General features: G+C 43.0%; 1 protein-coding gene across 2 annotated transcripts in view; it reads left to right on the top strand.

The window, feature by feature from the left end:
- The first annotated feature begins 5,908 nt into the window (after positions 1–5,908).
- The window catches only part of myoz2a (myozenin 2a), a 189,265-nt gene continuing 173,939 nt past the window's right edge, over positions 5,909–21,234 (top strand). The window contains exons 1-6 of one of the 2 annotated variants that reach the window (XR_013966012.1): positions 5,909–6,126; positions 8,501–8,594; positions 11,232–11,404; positions 14,612–14,747; positions 19,035–19,221; positions 20,408–20,907. Coding sequence is in view for 1 of the 2 variants with exons in the window: in XM_080792470.1 (XP_080648596.1) it covers positions 8,513–8,594; positions 11,232–11,404; positions 14,612–14,747; positions 19,035–19,221; positions 20,408–20,639 (810 nt within the window). In the remaining variant the exon portion in view is untranslated. Of the gene's footprint in view, positions 6,127–8,500; positions 8,595–11,231; positions 11,405–14,611; positions 14,748–19,034; positions 19,222–20,407; positions 21,048–21,234 lie in introns of those variants that run through there. The other variant, XM_080792470.1, reaches the window with a different exon arrangement.

Here is a 21,234-nt window from a genome sequence, read left to right as displayed (position 1 = left end):
TGTTTTTTTCTGTTCATCTGGTATTCTGATATGGGTGTATTTAATTAAGCATGCATAGTTTTTGTTGTGATTGTAGTTTGTACACTTCTTTCATTTCATGAAACTTGTAGTTCTCCATAGTGGTAAATGGTGCAATTATATAGTGCCTTTATCCGAGGCGCTTTACATATATTGTGCAATACATTCACCCACGCGCACACACACACACAAACACACACACACACACACCGATGGCGGAGACACTTCGACACGTTAGATTTGTCCCCTGAGCAACTGTCGTCGTCCTGAAACTAATGTACTTATAACGATTACAATAATAACAATTAAATAAACCAATTATAGCAAAATGAGGGAGGTTTAAAGCACTCGCTTCGTGCCGCATTTCAAGCTCTGCAGCTCTATGGTTGGCACTATGGCTCTATTCTCCTGGACCACTCTCTTGAGGCATTCCTCCAACTTCAGGCTTGTCTCTGTCAGTTTGTCCATCTGCAGAACCTTGTTCTGCTGCAGGTGGAGCTGTTGGGTCTTCATGTCCAGGACCACGCTGAGGCTCTCCAGCTCCTGGTGCAGATACAGCATGTGGGAGTCCGTCTGGTTCTTCTCAGCATGTTCTCTTCTCTTCTCCTCCTCTATCCTCAGCTTTTCAGTGAGATCATTGTTCTCCTCTGGGCACTGCTTTGCTAGCAGTCGGTGCAGGAGTTGTAGCTTTGCTAGCAGCCGGTGTAGCAGGTGGGAAACCAGCTAGATATACATGTGTTGCTATGGTAACAGAACAGGCAGTGATTGTGAAGCCCCGCCCACAGCTCACCTGGCTGATGGGGTGAGGGGCAATCATGTTTGGGTCACCTGGTGAGATTGAGTCTAGTCAGTCCAGAGTGGAGGTGCAGGAAGACACACAGTCTACTGAGGAGGCAAGAGGAAGAGTTTCCCTAGTCTTGCCATTATTACAGCCATTTGTATCGGATTATACCATTGGATTAAGAGACTTCATTGTTTGGATTTCGGTCGAGGACGGACTTTCCGTACAGGTGTACAGGGTGGTAAGAGCCGAGGAGACTTACCACTACACAACAATTGAGCGGGTTCCATTTTGGATTTCCTTTTGGATTTGGATTTTTAGTTAGTTTTGGACAGTGCCTGCAGGACATTTGAGTTTCACACCCATTCCTTTTTAAGGCGGTTTATTTCATTTGGATTTAATTTAAGTGACTATTGTTGTTTGAAAATTTAATTTTGTTTTGAGTTTATTAAATCACAGTTTAAGCTTATTTTCTGATTTCCGATAGTGATTTTTATTCTGAACTGACCCACCACCTCCCTCATTTTGCTATAATTGATTTATTGCGAACGCTGTGAGCACTAACTGAGACCCTGCAGATCATGTCTGTCTGTGTGTCTGTCTGTGTGTGTGTCTGTCTGTCCCGCTGTTACACCACCTGCCCGCCACCAGAGGGCGCAGCTGTATCACACACAAAAAACACACACACACCTTAACTTAAAAAAAACTTGACTTAAAAAAAACTTGACTTAAAAAAAAATCTTTAAAAAACCCAAATATGTACCTACGAGCTGCGTTCGCTTCCCGCGTTTGCGCGTCTCACTTGTTTAATTGTTATTATTGTAATCGTTATATTATATACTGCATTGTCAGATAAAAGTATATTTTTCTAGTTGATCATCAGGATCATATTCCACAGCCCAAAGCTGTGTCATGGATATAAAAGCCCAGCCAGGCTTGCGAAAATTGGGGGGAAAAAAGATAAATCCTACAAATTCAGCACATTGGGGGCAGACATTTTTGTTACATAAGCTCCGCACTCAGAAAGATTAATTCATTCTTTCTGCTGATTGCCTTTTCATGTGACAGATGAGCAGTGATAGAGAGAGAGAGAGAGAGAGAGAGAGAGAGGGGAATTTTGAAGGCTCAGGCAGGACATCATTTTTTCCCCCCCACTAGACTTTTTCTCCAGATTATACCTGGTATTATTACATAACTCTATTGACTGCAATATCAACAAAGTGATGTTATGGGATTTAGAAAAGTATTGACTGATAATTATGAGGCATGTTGTTGTTTTGTTGGGCGTGTCATCTACAAATAATGATGTGGTACATTTGGATCCCCAATAAGGGTTATGATGATTTATGCATATTTATAGAAATAAGGTCTGATGATTTGTTTTAATTAAAGCTCCAGTCATTGTGCTGGGACAACTAAAAAAAAAAAAACTAGTGATGCACCGAATATTCGGCCAAAGTGAAACTATTCGGGCAGAGAATGGCTAGTAAAAATGCATTTTCAGCCTATTCGGTATCGGCCCCGAAAATATATCACCGAATAGTGTATGCAATTCAATGCATTCAGAAGAGCTGAATACATGTTTTATGGACCCATAATAGTGATTATTGCGAACGCAGTGATTGCGAATTCAGTGAGCACTTACTATGAGACCTAGCAGATCATGTCTGTCCGTGCGTGCGTGCGTGTCCCCCCCTTTGTGCCCATATATGGAGCTGAGTGATTTGTTTGTGATTGATGCAACACACTCCATATTTGGACGTATAGCTGCTTTGGGGACTCCTTATATGGTTATGCGTTCGCTTCCCGCGTGTGCGCGTCTTACTGGTTATTTAAGTTAAGTTTTGCCATAACCATTTATTTTGCCATAAATCAGGTAGCTTTACGGTACGGCCATGACAGCAATGGTATATAGGAAAAAAAGATATATTATAATTAATCATATTCGGAAATTCGGTATTCGTTTTTCGGCCAACTGTTTCCTATATTCGGTATTCGGCCAAGAATGTCCCTTTCGGTGCATCCCTAAGAAAAACGTCATCAAACAATTGCATATAGTACTATTTATATATGGGGTTATTATGGATTAAAGATATGTTGAGATTTTAATTGGGATTTAGCGTACATGTTCTTGTCTTGATGCTAAGCATAGATTGTAGGACTGCAGAGCACCGATTGACTTGTCACGTATATGTCTCTTAATTATTGCTATAAAGTTTGTTTGGAATTCCATCTAATGCCACGACGACAATGACCGAGAACATTATTCATGTTCCACATTGAAGTATAAATGAGTTTGAATTTATATAAATCATTTTACAAAATAAATATAATTCTATTGAAACATTTGTATACACCTCAGAATGTTATTGTTTTGGTGTTGTATATACTGTACATCTGTATTCCAAGCGTCACGTACCGTACGCACACAAGGCATGGAGTTCTTGGGATCTGTTGATGTGTACAGTATACCATAGGGCTGCATTTGCGCTGCGCGCGCACACACACACACACACACACAGACACACACACACACACACACACACACACACACACACACACACACACACACACACACACACACACACACACACACACACAGTCACACACAGACATGCACACACACACACACACACACACACACACACACACAGTCTCACACCACACACACACACACACACACTGTCGGTGTCTGGCTGCATGGCTGGCTGGGTTACCCTGAGGAGTAACATGCTTCATAATATCCAACAAGGGGGGGAGGGGGGGGGGGGGGGGGGGGGCTGATGAGGGATGGCGGTTTCTTGTCAACGCTGGGCCAAGGGGGTGGTGAGAGACGATGGGGGGGTGGGGGGGGGGGCTTGTCACAGTAACCTGTTACATTATACACTCTATTCTATGGTTACCTAACAGTATAGGCCCAGTAGCTGCCATGACATTTTTGATGTTGGATAAAATGTATTGCCATGCAGTGCCGTCTCCAGGCAGGGGGGCACTTCATTTTTCAACCCCCCCAACCCCCCCCCCCCCCCCCCCCCCCCCTCTCCCTATGTATGTAACAAGTATAGGCTACAATAAGCAGCGGCACCAACAACAACAAACAAAGAAATGCAAATATGTTGAGCATTATAATGACTTCTGCATTAACTATTCAATTCATTTGAACATGTATATATTTACAATAATCATGGAGAATTTATATGTTTAACATTTGCAATGCCCCCCTGTAGAGACGGCACTGTGTATTGCCCTGCCATTCATACACAACAGGTGAATATAGTCTGTATTAATTGGATGAACGCCATGTGTACTGATTTAACTAATTATTCAGGACCTCCTTCCATAAGGCGCCAAATACGTTTTTTTTTAACGTGTTATTTTAGCGTTCTATTTAATGATAAATAAACCTATAATGTTGGCTTAATTAATTATTACCGCGCATATTATCAAAGCTCTCGATCGGTCGATCGGCAGCTCCGGGCTCGATTGGCTTTCCCTTCAGACTCGATGCATCGATGATGATTGATTGATAGATGTTGATTTGATCATGTCACTGAAGCATTGTAAGACCCTGCACCTGTAATAATAACCTTTTATGATTGCATGCACAGCTGCCCATGGACCCCTCCAGAAACCTTTTAACATAGTATAGATGCATTTTAAGTTCCTGTTGTTCTGGTGAATTCTGGGACTCTGACACCAAATCCAGGAGAAAGTCCAAAAGAAATGCCATGAGGAGATCGACCTCTGCAGGATCCAGGAGTGTTTACTTTGCTGCTCAGGCCCAAAGCAGTAACGACGTCAAAACAACCAGCTGATCAACTCAGTCTACGTAAGTTGTAACAACATTTGATTTGGGGTGATTGGACAGCAGTTGATGGTGCTTTTGTTTGTTTTTTTTCGTTTAGATTTTGTTTTAAGCCACTATAGTCCACAAAAGCTGCCCATGGACCCCCCCATGCGGGGGTCCTCATCTGCCCGAAACCTTTTAAAATAGTAGATGCATTTTAAGTTCCTGTTGTTCTGGTGAATTCTGGGACTCTTGATACCAAATCCAGGAGAAAGTCCAAAATAAATGCCATGAGGAGATCGACCTCTGCAGGATCCATGTGTTTGCTGCTCAGGCCCAAAGCAGTAACGACGTCAAAACAACCAGCTGATCAACTCAGTCTACGTAAGTTGTAACAACATTGGATTTGGGGTGATTTGGGGACAGCAGTTGATGGTGCTTTTGTTTTGTTTTCGTTTAGATTTTATTTTAAGCCACTATAGTCCAACAAAAGCACAAAACATTCAGTGATTGCATGAGTTCCTGACCTTGACCTACTGGTAGCTAGCGTGCGCCGTGCACTAGAAATCTGCCACGGATTCATGTAGTAGATTGTTGAAATTAGCCACAGATATGCACACGCACACACACACACAGGCACACACACACATACACACACACACACACACACACACACACACACAGACACACACACACACACACACACACACACACACACACAGGCACACACACACGTGAAACAAGACTCTCCGGCCCTGCCTTCGGCTTGGTGAAGATAAAAAAATATATGTATTTTCTGACCAAATCAATATTCATTCACACACACAAAGAGGAGGAGGAGAAAGTAAAAGGAAAACTAATCAGAAGTTTTGATACTGTAGTAACTGTAGTTTGTTTTCTCCAGAGCTACTGTAAGCACATGCGCTACCATGTGGGAATAATATCCCCTTGGTGCATGATGTTATACAGTAGCCTACAGTATACAGTAGTAGGAATAAGGAGACACCATGAGCTAAGGAGGTATCATGTAGCCCAAGTCTAACATTAGCTACTGTAAAAACACAGAGAGAGAGAGAGACAGAGAGACACAGAGAGAGAGAGAGAGAGAGAGAGAGAGAGAGAGACAGACATGGGGGGTAAAGGGGAGCTCTCTAAATTTAGCCCCCCCTCTGCTTGTGAACCAAATACCAGTGACAGTGACTCATTGAGTCGGTCAGTCAGTCAGATCAGTTTGGCCACTATACTGACAACCCCTAACCCCCCCCTCATCCCCCTACTCTCCCCACGACGTCATCGTCAGCCCCTCTGCCGGGGGGCAACGAACGAGCAACCCACGCAGGTCGCAGAGCTACAGCAGTCTGACCCCCCCAGTCGCCTCATCTTCCTGGACGACGTCCCGCTTCCTAAAGGAAAACAAAAGCACAAGACTTCAGACGACACGTAGACCCCCCTCCCTCCGTCCGTCCGTCTGTCCGTTGACCCCCGACCCCCGACCTCTCGTTCCTCTCTCAGCAGGGCCCTACACACTACAGCAGGACAGGTGAGTCTTTCACACTGAGGTCACTGACTTCACACAGGTGTGCAACGTGTTTGCATGTGGAATAACAGAAATGTGGCTTTTTATTTGAGAATGTGTGACTTTTCCTCTGCTCCGTCCTAGCTGCGGCGTTTAGCGGTTTCTTTCCATGCTCTTATATCCCATTTTGGGGGCGGGAAGTAGGAAGTTAACCCCTTTTTGGTGTTGGCATTATGTTATGTTTTAGCTTATTGAAAAATAGCAGATCTACAAGTTTATAGCGCGGCACCGAGAAAAATCGAAGAACGACTGACATAGAAACATAGCTTTTTCAGAAAACTGTCAAGATGTAGATGGAAGAATATTTTTTAAATCTGATCTCAGGTCAGAATGGGTTATACTAACAGCTTGTCTTTAATTGCACAGCAGGGCATAAATCACCGGTATTCTAATATCTATACGACCCTGTGAATGTTTAATACAACCTTAATGTCTCCGGTCTCTTGCGGTAAAGTTTATGGACATATACATTAAGGTCTGTCTCTGAATGACACGCATGACGCGCTCATAAACCCTATAGTGTGCTTTTCATTAGCGCTTGCATTCTTTCTTCGTGCTTGCATTGTTTTCACGTGGAGTGAGAATTGAGCGACATCACGAAGAGCATTCAACAGCTGCTTATTCATCTACACCGATGACCGATGTGGTGTGCTAAGAATATATTCTACGATTCTACGATGACCGATGTGGTGTGCTAAGAATATATCCTACGGCTGCGGAGATATAACGTTGACCTCAGCGGGAACACGCAATGTGGGACCACGAGTTGGAATTCAGTATATGGGAATTTTTATTTTCTACCCAGAAAGAACTGTCATTTCTGTATTGGCATGGAGGAATCGATGATGTCATTGGTACAGTAGGCATGTTTCAGAACTAGTCTATTAATAGCCCCACCATTCACCAACGAGGGGTGGAGTAAGTATGGATGGAATTTGTGTGATCTCGTAATGAGTTATTAGTGAGGGCCGATTGTGATATGATATGGTTGATGAAATGGGGGTTCCCCTTTTAAAGTGCTCCTTTAAATAACGGGGACCAATCAGCCGGAAGATATTAATTAAAGCCAGCAAAGTCTGTATCCTTTTAGATCACTTTTCTTTTTCTTTCAAATTTACGTTTTTGTAACCCATTTTTCACCCCTGTGTCAATTATCTAATGTGATCCTGGGCTCTACACACCCTCCACCAACCTAGTCCCCATATATGGGGGACAAGGGGAGAACAACGGACTTGAACTCATGCTTCCTTCATGCCTGAGTGTCTAATAATTTGCTCCTTTACACTTGAGATCACTTTTGAAACTACACTTTCATAGATGGGATTTCACTACCTGATTTTATATTTCACTTATTGTCTCAGCATTTCTCCTGTTTAGTATTTCTTTGTTTGTTTCGCTATATTTGCTGTCGTACTTATATTCCGTTGTTGATGTAAAATGTATCAACCGTGTCATCATACAGTTGATGATTTATTCATGAATTATAGTATTCATTAAATAATATAATGTCTGGAAGGAATGGCCGTTTGGCTCATTGACAGATTTGACACCCATGAAATATCTCACCCATTTTATCGTGAACCGTCACACCTGCTTGTGACTTAATTTGTCGTCTTGTTCTTGTTCACGCCCGCGTGTCATTTTTCAAGCGTATGGATTCCCCCGTTCTCTTCTTGCCCACGCCACGGTTATTTAACCCATTTTGGGGACGGGAACCCCCTGTTGGTGTTTTAAAGCATTATGTTATACTTTAGCTATTGAAAAATAGCAGACCTACAAGCTCATAGCGCGCCACGAGTGGCGCGCTACGAGCTTGTAGGTCTGCTATTTTTTTTTAAAGTCGTGAAAATGTGGCGCAAATCTTTGAATATATATTTCAGAGCGAACATTTTTAACTAAAATATTGGCTTCTCGGGGGGGGGTCCCTGGAACTACATATTTTGAGATGGGGGGGGGGGGGGGGGGGGGGGGGGGGTACGTGGCCCAATGGAGATAATTCCGGGGGTCCTTGACATGAAAAAGGTTGAGCACCAACTGACATAGAAATAGATTTTTCAGAAGGATTTAGAAGCCTTTTTTTTTATCAAACTCAGTCCAAAATGGGTTAAAGGGATATGTTCAAACTTTGCCCTTTTCGTCTGCCCCGATAAATTCTACGTGCGGCGGCGTGTGTGTGTGTGTATGTGTGTGTGCTGTAATCATCATGCAGATATGCATATTTATATGGTGCTGTATACTGTCTCATGTTGTCGTAGCCGTACCGTACGTACGTTATAGAACAGGGTTGTTTGTACTGATGTGAACGGCGTGTTCTTGTCACTTCCTGCCTCCACCACAGGGACAGCCAATCATGTCGCAGTTCTGTACCATGACCGCCAGGGAGAGGCAGATACAGGCGGCAGCGATCTGCAGGGAGATCCAAGGACCGGAAGGTATAGAAGACTCATCACTTCCTGGTTCTGTGTCCCCTCTGACCCCTCTGTTGCTTTGGTCTTTCTGTGTCCTCTGTCTGTCCCCCGTCTCTGTGTCCCCCGTCTGTCCCCTGTGTCCCCCATCGGTCCCCCTGTGTCCTGCGCCTCCCTCTGAGTCCCCCCGTGTCCCCTGTCTCCCTCTGAGTCCCCCTGTCTCCCTCTGTGTCCCCCCTGTGTCCCCCCTGTGTCCCCCTGTGTCCCCTGTCTCCCCCTGCGTCCCCCCGTGTCCCCTGTCTCCCTCTGAGTCCCCCCGTGTCCCCTGTCTCCCTCTGAGTCCCCCTGTCTCCCTCTGAGTCCCCCTGTCTCCCTCTGAGTCCCCCTGTCTCCCTCTGTGTCCCCCCTGTGTCCCCCTGTGTCCCCTGTCTCCCCCTGCGTCCCCCCGTGTCCCCTGTCTCCCTCTGAGTCCCCCCGTGTCCCCTGTCTCCCCCTGCGTCCCCCCGTGTCCCCTGTCTCCCTCTGAGTCCCCCCGTGTCCCCTGTCTCCCCCTGCGTCCCCCTGCATCCCCCTGCATCCCCCTGCGTCCCCCTGTGTCCCCTGTGTCCCCTGTCTCTCTCTGTGTCCCCTGTCTCTCTCTGCCCTCAGTGGACGACATTCCTGTGGTGTCCAATGAGAAATGTGTGCATTCAATAATATAATGGCATTCCATATATACGGTAACCGTTACTGTAATATATGACTACACTATACCGCACTTACCGGGCTGAAAGGATACACTGTATCACCGTCCCAGGTGGGTTCAGAACTTCAGATACACTCGTTAAAATGTTGTGAACGTGGAACGAACACACACACACACATACACACACACACACACACACACACACACAGTTCCCTTCTATGACCCGGTCTATAAATAAGAAAAGTTTTATTGGCCTAAGAACAGTAACTATGATCCCTTTATTGTCGTCGTCCTTTGAACGCTCTATTTCAGGGTGAGGACGTCTGTGTAACTCACTGGTGATGCCACGGGGACAGTCACAGGACAGGGGGGGGTGTCTGAGGGCCACTGACAGCTGAAGGATATTCTGGCAAATCTGGCATGTGCCCCTTGGGCCTTGCCTTTGGTATAGACTATAGAGTATAGAGAGTATGCACATTGCACATGCATGATCTTCCCATCAGGACATGATTTTGGCTCGTCAGAAATTTTCAGTAGCACCAAAGAGCCGACTTTAGGACGGTACCCGCCCCCCCCCCGAACCTCAAATGACGTCACATTGTAGGTTCTACAGCGCCGAAGTATGAATCAGCCCTAAATGTCACATAATGCAGGAGGCAGCAAAATGTTGTTATGAAAACAAGCACTTCCAAACTCTGACAATCAAATGCAGGACATTTCTTGACAGAAAGTAGCTCATAACGTTTCTATGGTGGATTTTTATGAAAGAGGATAATTCAAGCTTTTCGTACAGCTGCAATGTTGGTGAGTTTAACATTGTTTTAATGCAATCAGACAGGACTTTTCTGTGTGGATGAATGGGCTGTCAAGGCCAGAAAGTAGTTTTTTGACACTCGGTGCACTAGTGACCACAGAAGGGTCAGTGGATGTGAGATCTAGGCTGTCGGGAAATATTGATTTCCTTTATCATAATATTTGCCTATTGGCCGGAATAACAAACGAGCGATTTGATGGGGTTTCTTAGCACAATGTGAATAGCTGTGTTTATGAAGAAACCACATAATAGGGCGGCTAATCCATGTGGTCACGATCTATGGTCCAACTCCAATTTGTTTGCAAGAATATATACACAAAAAAATTCGACATACATGCTAACGTGTAAATGTTCAATCAACATAGTGATTGATTGATTGTTTATTTATGTTCGTGTCATGCACACCTTATGTGCCCAACCCTCATGGGTTTATAAGACACCATTTGTGCAATTACAGCATGTTTTACATTACATAATTTATGCATTTTACAGCATGTTTACATTACATAATTTATGCATTTTACAGCATGTTTACATTACATAATTCATTATATTACACCTCAGATGTATACAGAGTACTCTGTCTTCTTTCCCAAGCTTGACAAATAAAATCTGCTACAACGAAAGTCCCTTTGGCAAAACATATCTCCATTTTTACATAGTCATTTAAATCTAGGAAATCCCCACATATAGAAGACATCTTATTAACCAAAATATCCCTTAAGTCATCGTATTTAGACAAAAACAAAAAGTACTTTGTTTTGTTTGCTTTGTTTTCAATTTCATCTAGATCACAGAACAGACAATATCTCTCATCTTCAGGGGTGGCATTAAACCTGCACAGTGCAGTGTAGTGAATATGATGGCAGAATGAACAGCCCCATCTCTTCTGTGTGTTGCTCTAGGTGTTGAAATGGACCTGGGGAAGAAGCTGAGAATATACAGCCCCATCTCTTCTGTGTGTCTTTGGGTGTGTTCGGTGCTATAGGTGTTGAAATGGACCTGGGGAAGAAGCTGAGCGTGTTCTGTGTGTTGTTATAGGTGTTGAAATGGACCTGGGGAAGAAGCTGAGCGTGCCCCATCTCTTCTGTGTGTTGTTATAGGTGTTGAAATGGACCTGGGGAAGAAGCTGAGCGTGCCCCATCTCTTCTGTGTGTTGTTCTAGGTGTTGAAATGGACCTGGGGAAGAAGCTGAGCGTGCCCCAGGACATCATGCTGGAGGAGCTGTCTCTGACCACCAACCGGGGCTCGGTTCTCTTCAAGAAGCGCCAGCAACGCTCCGAAAAGTACACGTTCGAGAGCATCCAGAACCAGACCAACACTGCTGTGACCATGAGTGTAAGTTCATAACACTTTCAGAACGGGAAACCCCCCCTTTTGGTGTTTCAAGCATTATGTTATACTTTTTTTAGCTATTGAAATATAGCAGATCTACAAGCAAACCTTTGAATATATATTCTTTCAGATCGAACATTTTTAACTAAAATCTTTGGAACAAAACATTTTCAGATGGGGGTCCACGACCAAATAGAGCCATTTCTGGGGGTCCTTGACATGAAAAAGGTTGAGCACCACTGACATATAGAAACATAGGTTTTTAAAGAAAACTGTTTTAAGAATTCAGAAGCCTTTTTTGTAATGGACCTCAGTCCAAAATGGTTTAACCCATTTTGGGGCGGGGACCCATTTTGGTGTTGGCATCATGTCGTGCTTTAGCTATTGAAAAATAGCAGATCTACAAGCTCATAGCGCGCCACCGAGTGGCGCGCTAAGAGCTTGTAGGTCTGCTATTTTTGAGAGCGACTGACATAGAAGACATTTTTAGAATCTGATCTCAGGTCAGAATGGTTTAAACTGTCAGGATGTATAAGACATTTTTAGAATCTGATCTCGGGTCAGAATGGTTTAAACTGTCAGGATGTATAAGACATTTTTAGAATCTGATCTCAGGTCAGAATGGTTTAAACCACCACAGCAGCAAAAACAACGCGTGTAACACATAATGACAAGTGACACATAAGGTCACAACACTGTGAGAGACTATAAAGGCCCCGTTAGCAGCCCCTAGAGGCCGTGCTGCTCCTTGCACCGGACCGGAGATTGCTGCTAGATTATAGAATATAAGTATTAAAGTGCAACATTTGTAGGGGGTCACCTTGACCCCTACAACCCCCTGCGCCTTCTGTATATTATATCAAATATAATATTAATTTCCAGGACACTTCAAAGTGTGCTTTGAAGCACTAGAGAGTGCTTATTAAGTTGTCAGGTTTGAACAACCTTTTCTGCGTTATTAGCACAAATAGCCTAACGGAAGTAACGCATGGTAAACACGTACGGATGCAGAAACACACAAGACTCTCTAGCAGCAGAAGATTCCACTTTCAGGAGAACTGGAGAAAGGGTGGGGTTAGGCGGGCAGCAGTGTGTAGACAGTGTGCACCGTTGAGATCAGTCCTGTGTGTTGGTTTGTTTGTCATTTTAGTCCAACGTCTTCCTTGATTTTGTTTGACTGGACATTGATTAGCGGCAGCTGCGCTCCACATTTCAACAATTGTCTACTTGAAGCGCTAGAATACTTACAAATGCATGCCAGAATGAGAAAAGTGCTGCTGCAGTAGATTTCAAGATAGGCCCATGTTGTTTGGTACCAAATCTGTGAGTGGATTGACCACTGACCACTATCCTAAAACCCCTAATTTACATTTAATGAATCAATGAATTAAATAATTAATTGAAATATACATGTATATTTCATTTTCAATAAACCTGCCAGGTCTGGTAGGTTTATTGTGGCCTCCTGGTGGCGCTATAATTGGCCAATGTGAAAAGGGTTGCCATGTCTTCTTAGGCCTTTTCACGGCAATCAGATGCTGTAGTCATCATTAGATGCATTTTGTTCCAAAAATGGTTTTGGCAAAAATGGGCCTGCTGGTGGCGCTATAACAGGCCAACGTGAAAAGGAGGGCATTTCTTCCTAAGCCTAGTGGGTATGTGTGTACTAAAATAAAACTGAAATTGCACGTTGTGTGGGAGTGTGTGTGCACAGTTTGGCAGCGACTGGGCCAACGGTGGCGGAGATTAGCTGGTCACAGGCAGCGGTGGCCGAACGGTTTGCGGAGCGGTCTTGATGTCGGAAGGTTGCTATAGTTCGTATCCCCGGACCGGCACGTTAAAATTACCACCGCTGAAGTGCCCTTGGACAAGGCATTGAACCCCTACCATGAAATGTTCTATATGAGCAGGGCCTGGCTGTAAACAAGTTCTTGAGCTTAGTCCAGTTACCCTGGGTAAACACGGTACCTTTCCTTTCCTTACAGACAGATGGACATACGGACGGACAGGTTGCAAAACAAACAAAACTCTCCCCATGCCTTCCAACTGGCAGAGACAACAATAAACATGTGAAAATGTGCAGATCAATAAGCTGGAATATGCTTTGTGCTATTTTCACTATTTTCTGGCTGTCTCTCCCTACTTCTTTTAAGGGGATTTGTTTATTGTCTTGAGGGGAAAAGAGGGATTTAGTTTTAAGTCGTCAACATTTCCTCAGGAAGCTCTGGAGTAAATCATCACAAATATCTTCAATGGAATGAAAGCTGTTGGCCAGGACTGCAGACATTACACTGAAGTCCTACAAAAACATAATTTCCTGTGTTGAAGGCATAACATGCAGCTGGGCCTTGTTCTGTTCTGTTCTGTTCTGCTCAATGTTGTTGGAAATCGGGTTCAAATACTGTTAAAATACCAGCTCACCTTGATAACATTCCAGCTACTGTAGATTCCTGAGCGATGTAGCTGAAGTTATGTTACCGGTACACACACATAACATCAAATATAAAACTTAGACGAAAAATGTTCGTCGACTACCTTTTTCCACTGACGAAAACTAAATGGAAACTAAATAAAAGCTAAGCTATGATGACTAAAACTATAAGACTAAATGTATTGACAATCCCCCCCCCCCTTTTCCCCTCACTGTATATGTATCTTTTCCCTTTTTGCTTCCTTTATGATGAATTCCTGTTCTGTTCTTTAACTACATAGAAGTGTCTATTTGTACGTCTCTAAATGTTTTGATGAATTGAACGTGGTGGATCCTGTTGTAAACAAGTGTAATGCTTAATTGGGTTGTATTGAGTTTGTGCTTGAAATGTACCGTAATTCTGCAAACTGTTAATAAATATTTCAATCAATCAATCGTCAACAAATAAAAACTAGACTAGAAAATGTTAGGAAGGGGACTAGTGGACAGCATAAGTCATTTATCAATTAGTTGCATGCTGAAAATAGCCGATCTACAAGCCCACCAAAATACATTTTGTTCAACTAAATCAACTCTAGAGTCAGTCGACTTAGAATCCTATGATATTTTAGTCGACTAAAACTAGACTAACTAAAACATTCCAGGGGACTAAAATGTGACTAAAACAAAATGAAAACTATTCCAAAGGGGTTCCCGCCCCAAAATGGGTTAATAGAAATCAATCAATAAATGAATCAATCTGATCTAACCCCTTTGACTCTGTTTTCGTCTCTCTTCAGAATGTTGAGCTTCTTCAGACCCAGAACGGTAATGCCGAGAACAACCAGCAGGGGGTTGTTGTTGACCAACACCCCAAGCCACCCCCCAACACCCCGATGACACCATACGAGTCAAACCCAGATTGTATTGCTCCAGGTACAGTAGGTCATAATTATAGGCACTGAACTAGTTAATAATCTGTTAGGCATTTTAACCCATTTAGACCTGAGGACGATTCTACTAATGTCTTCTAAATCATGACAGTTTTCTGAAAAACCCCATGTTTCTATAATGTCAGTGGTTCTCAAACTATTTCATGTCAAGGACCCCCATAATTATATATAATTGGCCGCCGACCCCCATCTCAAAATATGTTGTTCCAGGGACCCCCCTACACGAGAGAAACCATCCGTGGATAATGTGTTCGAAACTGCTCACTGTCTGTTTATCACTGAAATACAGAACATGTAAGCATACCAAATGGTTGTAAAGAAGGAAAAGGCAGAGGGCTGCAGTGTGGGCAGTAGTGGTTGAAGAGTGGCTTGGATGACATTTTATTGCACCCTTTCCGAAAATGTCTACAATTATATTATCTTTTTATGATTGGCAGCACATGCTAGATCTTGCTATCAGGATTTGTCATTTAAAAAATAAAATTCAGATCCAAGTGGTTTCCTAAATTTCTTTTACTTTGCAAATGCTTTGATGAAGTTGAGAACATTAATTTTATCTTGGTGTGGAATCTCTTCTTGGCCCCTCGGTAGAATAAGATGAGTTTTTCTCATCATTCGGCTCTCTCTCTCTCTCCGTCTTTTCCTTTCTCTCCTAAGTCTCCTTACTACAACGCTTCTTTAAAATTTCCAACGCCAACTCTCTCTCTTATCCTCCTTTTTTTACGATCCTCTGTGATTGTCTTTTTATATAATTGGCCAGTTTTTTTTTACCCTACAGGAAACGAGGAGTGTTTCCTGTTTGCCCCGGCCTTCCTGCAGATACTGATACCGTTGAGATTAAGACATTTTGGGCGGGAACCCCTTTTGGAGTTTTAAACATTATGTTATAATTTAGCTATTGAAAAATAGCAGATCTACAAGCTCATTAAAAATGTGGCGCAAATCGTTGAATATATATTTCAGAGTGAACATTTTTAACTCAAATATTTGCTTCTGGGGGGTCCCTGGAACTACATATTTTCAGATGGGGGGTCCATGGCCCAATAGAGATAATTCTGGGGGTCCTTGACATGAAAAAGGTTGAGCACCACTGACATAGAAACATAGGTTTTTCAGATTTTTTTTCGACCTCAGTCCAAAATGGGTTAAGAAGACACCCCTCCAATACCTCTCAATTTATCCAAGCAGACTTAGACACAAAACCAACACCAATTTAAGGATGAGCACATGAACAGAGAATGCATACAGTGCTATTCATGGAGCATGTACGTTCATTTAACGCCTCTCTCTCTCCTACTCTGAGGTGTTGGGTGGACCAGTTCCAGAGGCGGAGAGGGAATTAGGTCAGAGCCGGGTATCGATTGAGCAATAGATCTCGTAATAGCTCTCCCAACCATGCCCAGGTGTTGTACAGTACAGTACAGTAGGCTAAAGTGTCTAAGTTTAGTCGTAAAGGCGCGGCTCATTAGATTACCTAATTCAGCTGTCATGTCATGATATGTGCGATGATGGAAGCTCAGCAGGATGATATGTTGTCGGCAGTTACTAAGATGTCCGTGCTAAGCTTTGCACTGTGTACTCTTCTGCAAAAATGTGATGAGTCAGGAGTTCAGATTCTGGTGGATGTCCTTTTTATATATCTATAGGCTACTATGCGCTTGTGCTTAACCCATTCTGACCTGAGATCAGATTCTAAAAATGTCTTCTACCTCCTGACAGTTTTCTGAAAAAGCTATGTTTCTATATGTCAGTCGTTCTTCGATTTAAAAAAAAAATAGCAGACCTACAAGCTCGAAGATATGCTGTTTTCAATAGCTAAAGCATAACATAATGCTAATACCAAAAGGGGTTCGCGCCCAAAATGGGTTTTAACATCATAGCCACTCTGTGTCATTTCACATCCTGAGTAAGAATATATAAAGCTATAACTCACACTTTTACTGCCTATCATATCCTGATGGATCTCATTTATTTAGTACGTGAGAACTCTTAATTGTCTCTTTATTTTATTATTATCCCAGCCGGTTTGACCTCGAGCACGGCAGTCACATTAATGTCACACCATCCTGTCTGTTCATAATTTAATTTAAACAATCAATAATCGAAGGGAAAAATAATGCATCAGGTGTGTTTTTTGTTATTATGCGACAATCATCACCTGAAAACATATTGAACAACCAGTGACCATAGAAGAAATATTTGACTACATGGTCAAAGAATTCTTTTTGTAAAAAATGTTCTGCAATAATGGACCTCCAAACGTCCCCAGGGGGGTCTCTGCCTCGTCTCTCCTGCATCCTCCTCAGGGCAAGTCAGGAAGGGGGATATATTGTTCATTGTGAGTGAGGGGGGGGACATGACATGTCATGACACCCTCTGTTATGTACCATGGGTGAAGTGCTGTTTTAGAACGCTACACATGTAGGCCCCACCTGCATGGCCACACAGTACTGAGACAGTGATAAATCCACGCTATGTTGTGTTTTAATACTCTTTTTCCGGTCGCTCTCGGTGGCAGAATGAATGCATGGTCATTGATCTGGACTACCATTCATTCCTCAAGCAAGCGCAAGCTTCCGAGAACATGATGATGATGACAGCAGCACACCATGTAGTGGCACAAGAATATAATGTTCTAAAGTCTATTAATCACACACAGAGAATATACATTATTGTTTGCCCGGAAGATATATTGAGTCATCATCATGACTCACACAGAAATAAGCAGGGATGCAATTTACAATTTAGGCATTTATCAGACGCTCTTAATCCAGAGAGACTTACATTAAGCAAGAACAAAAAGCATGGCAATACATCACATAAAATCACATAAAAAGCATTTATCATGAAACATGCGTAAGCTATAAGAACGTAACAGTGGAATATCTATATAATGAAACTATACATATAAACTATACATCTATACTATACTATGCTATACATAATTATGTACTATGATAGGAACATATATAGAACATATAGAATGTGGTACAAGTTGTATAATGACCATACTGTTTTGTTGATAAGGAGAAAAGCACAAACACATTATCTACTATATGATTACGAAGCTTAGGAGTTATTAAACATAGTTATGAGAGGTTGTAGCCGACAGATACTGGTTTGTGGGTCAAGCTTCATGTAAGAAACATGCCCTTCCTTGTTTGCTGTGAACCATTAACAGTTTTTTATTGCCAGAGGAGGGGGGAAAGGAAAGGAAGACCTGTGGAATATACAGCGTTAATGTGATGAACAGAAAGGGGAGGTGTTTAAGTTTAAGTGCAGTGTTGTCATTTTGAGATGTTATGTGCTGCTTTTTGTGTCCGAGTTAAGTCGTAAAGGCGCGGCTCATTAGATTACCTAATTCAGCTGTCATGTCATGATGTGCGGTAATGGAAGCTCAGCAGGATGATATGTTGTCGGCAGTTACTAAGATGTCCGTGCTAAGCTTTGCACTGTATATACTCTTCTGCACATAATGTGATGAGTCAGGAGTTCAGATTCTGGTGGATGTCCTTTTTATATATAAGCTACTAATTTATCTGAGCCATGTCCTATAACTAGGCCTACTATAGAGCCAAGTAACTGGTTGGAATGGCAGGAAATATAATCTGCGTTTGTGCTTAACCCATTCTGACCTGAGATCAGATTCTATAAATGTCTTCTATACATCCTGACAGTTTTCTGAAAAAGCTATGTTTCTATGTCAGTGGTATAGAGGGACAGACAGTAGGCTGACAGGAAATGGGGAGAGAGAGATGGGGGGGGGGGGGGGGAGACATGCAGTAAAGGCCGTCGGGATTGGGAGTCGAACCCGCGGCACACTGCCAGACTCAGACTACCGGCCAACGTGCCTGGACCGCTGAGCCATGGCCTAGGCCTGGACCACTGAGCCATGGCCTAGGCCTAGGGCATCATGAGGGGAGGGGGGGCATCCACCAAGCAAAAAAAACAAAACAGGGGGGCATCACGAAAAATCCTGCCTAGGGCAGCAAATTGCTCAGGGCCGGCACTCATGGCCCAGGCCTTATATGTGCTGCTTTTGACCTTGTTTTTGTCGCATATGTTCCTTTCAGATCTCTGTGTCTGTTTGGTTTAATGTACGGTATATATTCAGACCATTTATCAAATTAAATTATGTTTATTATTTTCATTTGTTTCAACATTCCTTATTTGGCATGAGGGTGAAATAGCAATTTTTTGTTCTATCATTCTTGCAACATAAACAAAAAAATAAATGAAAGCAATCATTGTGTTAATTATTATCCCTCAGGGTATGGAGGTCCCCTGAAAGACGTCCCTCCAGAGAGGTTCAACAGCACGTCGTTCCCCAAGGTGTACCGCTCCCCCTGGGAGCAGGCCATCATCAGTGACCCTGCCCTGGCAGAGACCCTCCTCGTCGGCCCCATGCCCGAGCCCTGCGCCCAACCGGAGCTCCCAGGGTACAAGTGCTTCAACAGGTCAGAGTTCATATATATATATATTTTTTTGTCAAATATGTTTTTATTGAACAGATTATAAATTGTTAAACATTATGATATGAGACAAAAAAAGATAAAGAAATCCCTTAACCCTCCCACCCATACTGCTCAGTGACATTGCATACTATATAATAAGATGATAGAAAGCTCATGGAAAACATCTGAAAGGAAAATGGCGTACAGTCAACCATATCAATGGTATCCTGTCTATTCCACGCATGCAATGTGCATTTGAGATGATGATCAGATGCACTTTACATATGAAGTAAGAAATAAAGTAAAAACAAAAGTAAAGATTAGAAAAAGGAAATGTAGACGAACAAAAAGTGGGATCTCATTGAAGACCTGTTTTAAATTGCACTGATAAGGAAGCCCGGTTGCATTAATTTGCCTGTGATCGATAATGTTTTTGCGGGATAAAGAACAGGGTGTGCTTTCATGGTGTTCAGTGACTGTTCCAGATAATAGAACATACATTATACTAATGAAAATGTTTTAGAATAATGGTGGTGTAAGCATCAATCTTTTCTCCAAGCCATTTCACGCAGGCCTCCATGCAAAACTTTGCAGACTGTATATAAAAAAGACACGCACGCAGGTATTATGCACCTATTCTTTATTTAATCCATTATGCATACATGTACGGTATTTGTATAAACGCTGAGAGAGCAAAACAAGATCCTCTACGTCTGTATTATAAATATGCCTATATAACAGAATGTCTCCAGTAGCTTCTCTTTAATTGCATGAATGATTTCATCTGTCGCCTCGCTCCTCCTCGTTAGTCCATGATGACAGCCACTGTGTTTAGTCAGACCAGTGTGTGTCCGCAGTGGAAACCTCGTATGAATCTGATCTCAGGTCAGAATGGGTTAATCAGACCAGTGTGTGTCCGCAGTGGAAACCTCGTATGAATCTGATCTCAGGTCAGAATGGGTTAATCAGACCAGTGTGTGTCCGCAGTGGAAACCTCGTAGGAATCTGATCTCAGGTCAGAATGGGTTAATCAGACCAGTGTGTGTCCGCAGTGGAAACCTCGTATGAATCTGATCTCAGGTCAGAATGGGTTAATCAGACCAGTGTGTGTCCGCAGTGGAAACCTCGTATGAATCTGATCTCAGGTCAGAATGTGGTTAACGCTGTCCACCCGTTTCAAACCCCTCAGGGTGGCCATCCCGTTCCGCGGCTTCGGCGGCCACTCCTCCTCAACACCTCCTCCTCCCGTCTCGGTCAAGATCGGCCTTGACCTCCCGGCCCCGCCCCCAGAGCTCCACGAAGACCCGGGCGCCAAGAGGCCCACCTTCAACAGAGCGCCCCAGGGCTGGGTCTCGTCCGGCGTTTCGTCCGTCCGCCTCCCCACGGCGGTCTCCCTCATCCCAGAGTCAGACGACCTTTGAAACCTCTTAATTAAGTCAGTATGGGTTCTCAAATCTTTTTCATGTCAATTAAGGACCGACAAATTAATTATGTTGGCAGATCTCCCATCAGAAAATATAAGATTTGTGTTCTTAAAACTGTTTAGTAGCCAAAAACGTCAAGACGTCTAATTGCCTATTAAGTAATGGATGCCACGGGCGTCAAGACGTCTTCCCTTGGGAATTCAAAAAATATATATATTTTTTATTTTCATCCATATTTTGAAAATTCATCTAATCTGGTGTACAGGTGATGACATGATGCACATTACATGCATAATAGAATTACAAATTCTTTCTTTCTTTATAATGGGAGAATTGGCACTCAGAGCCTAAACTGGTGCCCACCAGGTGGCGCTGAAAGAGTTTTAAAAAGGTTTTATTCTTTTTTTTAATTAAATAGCTGATCTACAAGTGTCACAAACACGTTGCTGTGCGACACATTCTGAGCTTGTAGGTCGGCTATTTTGAAGTAGCCGATGCATCTATAGGTTTAAACAAATTAATATTAACACATTATTTTGCTGCTTAATGGGGACCCCCTTGGGGACCCCCCTTCAAAGAGACCTGGGAGTTT

The sequence above is a fragment of the Protomyctophum bolini genome (assembly GCF_963924005.1).
Source record: "Protomyctophum bolini genome assembly, chromosome: 20".
Classification (NCBI taxonomy): domain Eukaryota; kingdom Metazoa; phylum Chordata; class Actinopteri; order Myctophiformes; family Myctophidae; genus Protomyctophum; species Protomyctophum bolini.
Note: the sequence above shows the minus strand (reverse complement) of the source record. Positions and strands in the feature narration are given on the sequence as shown.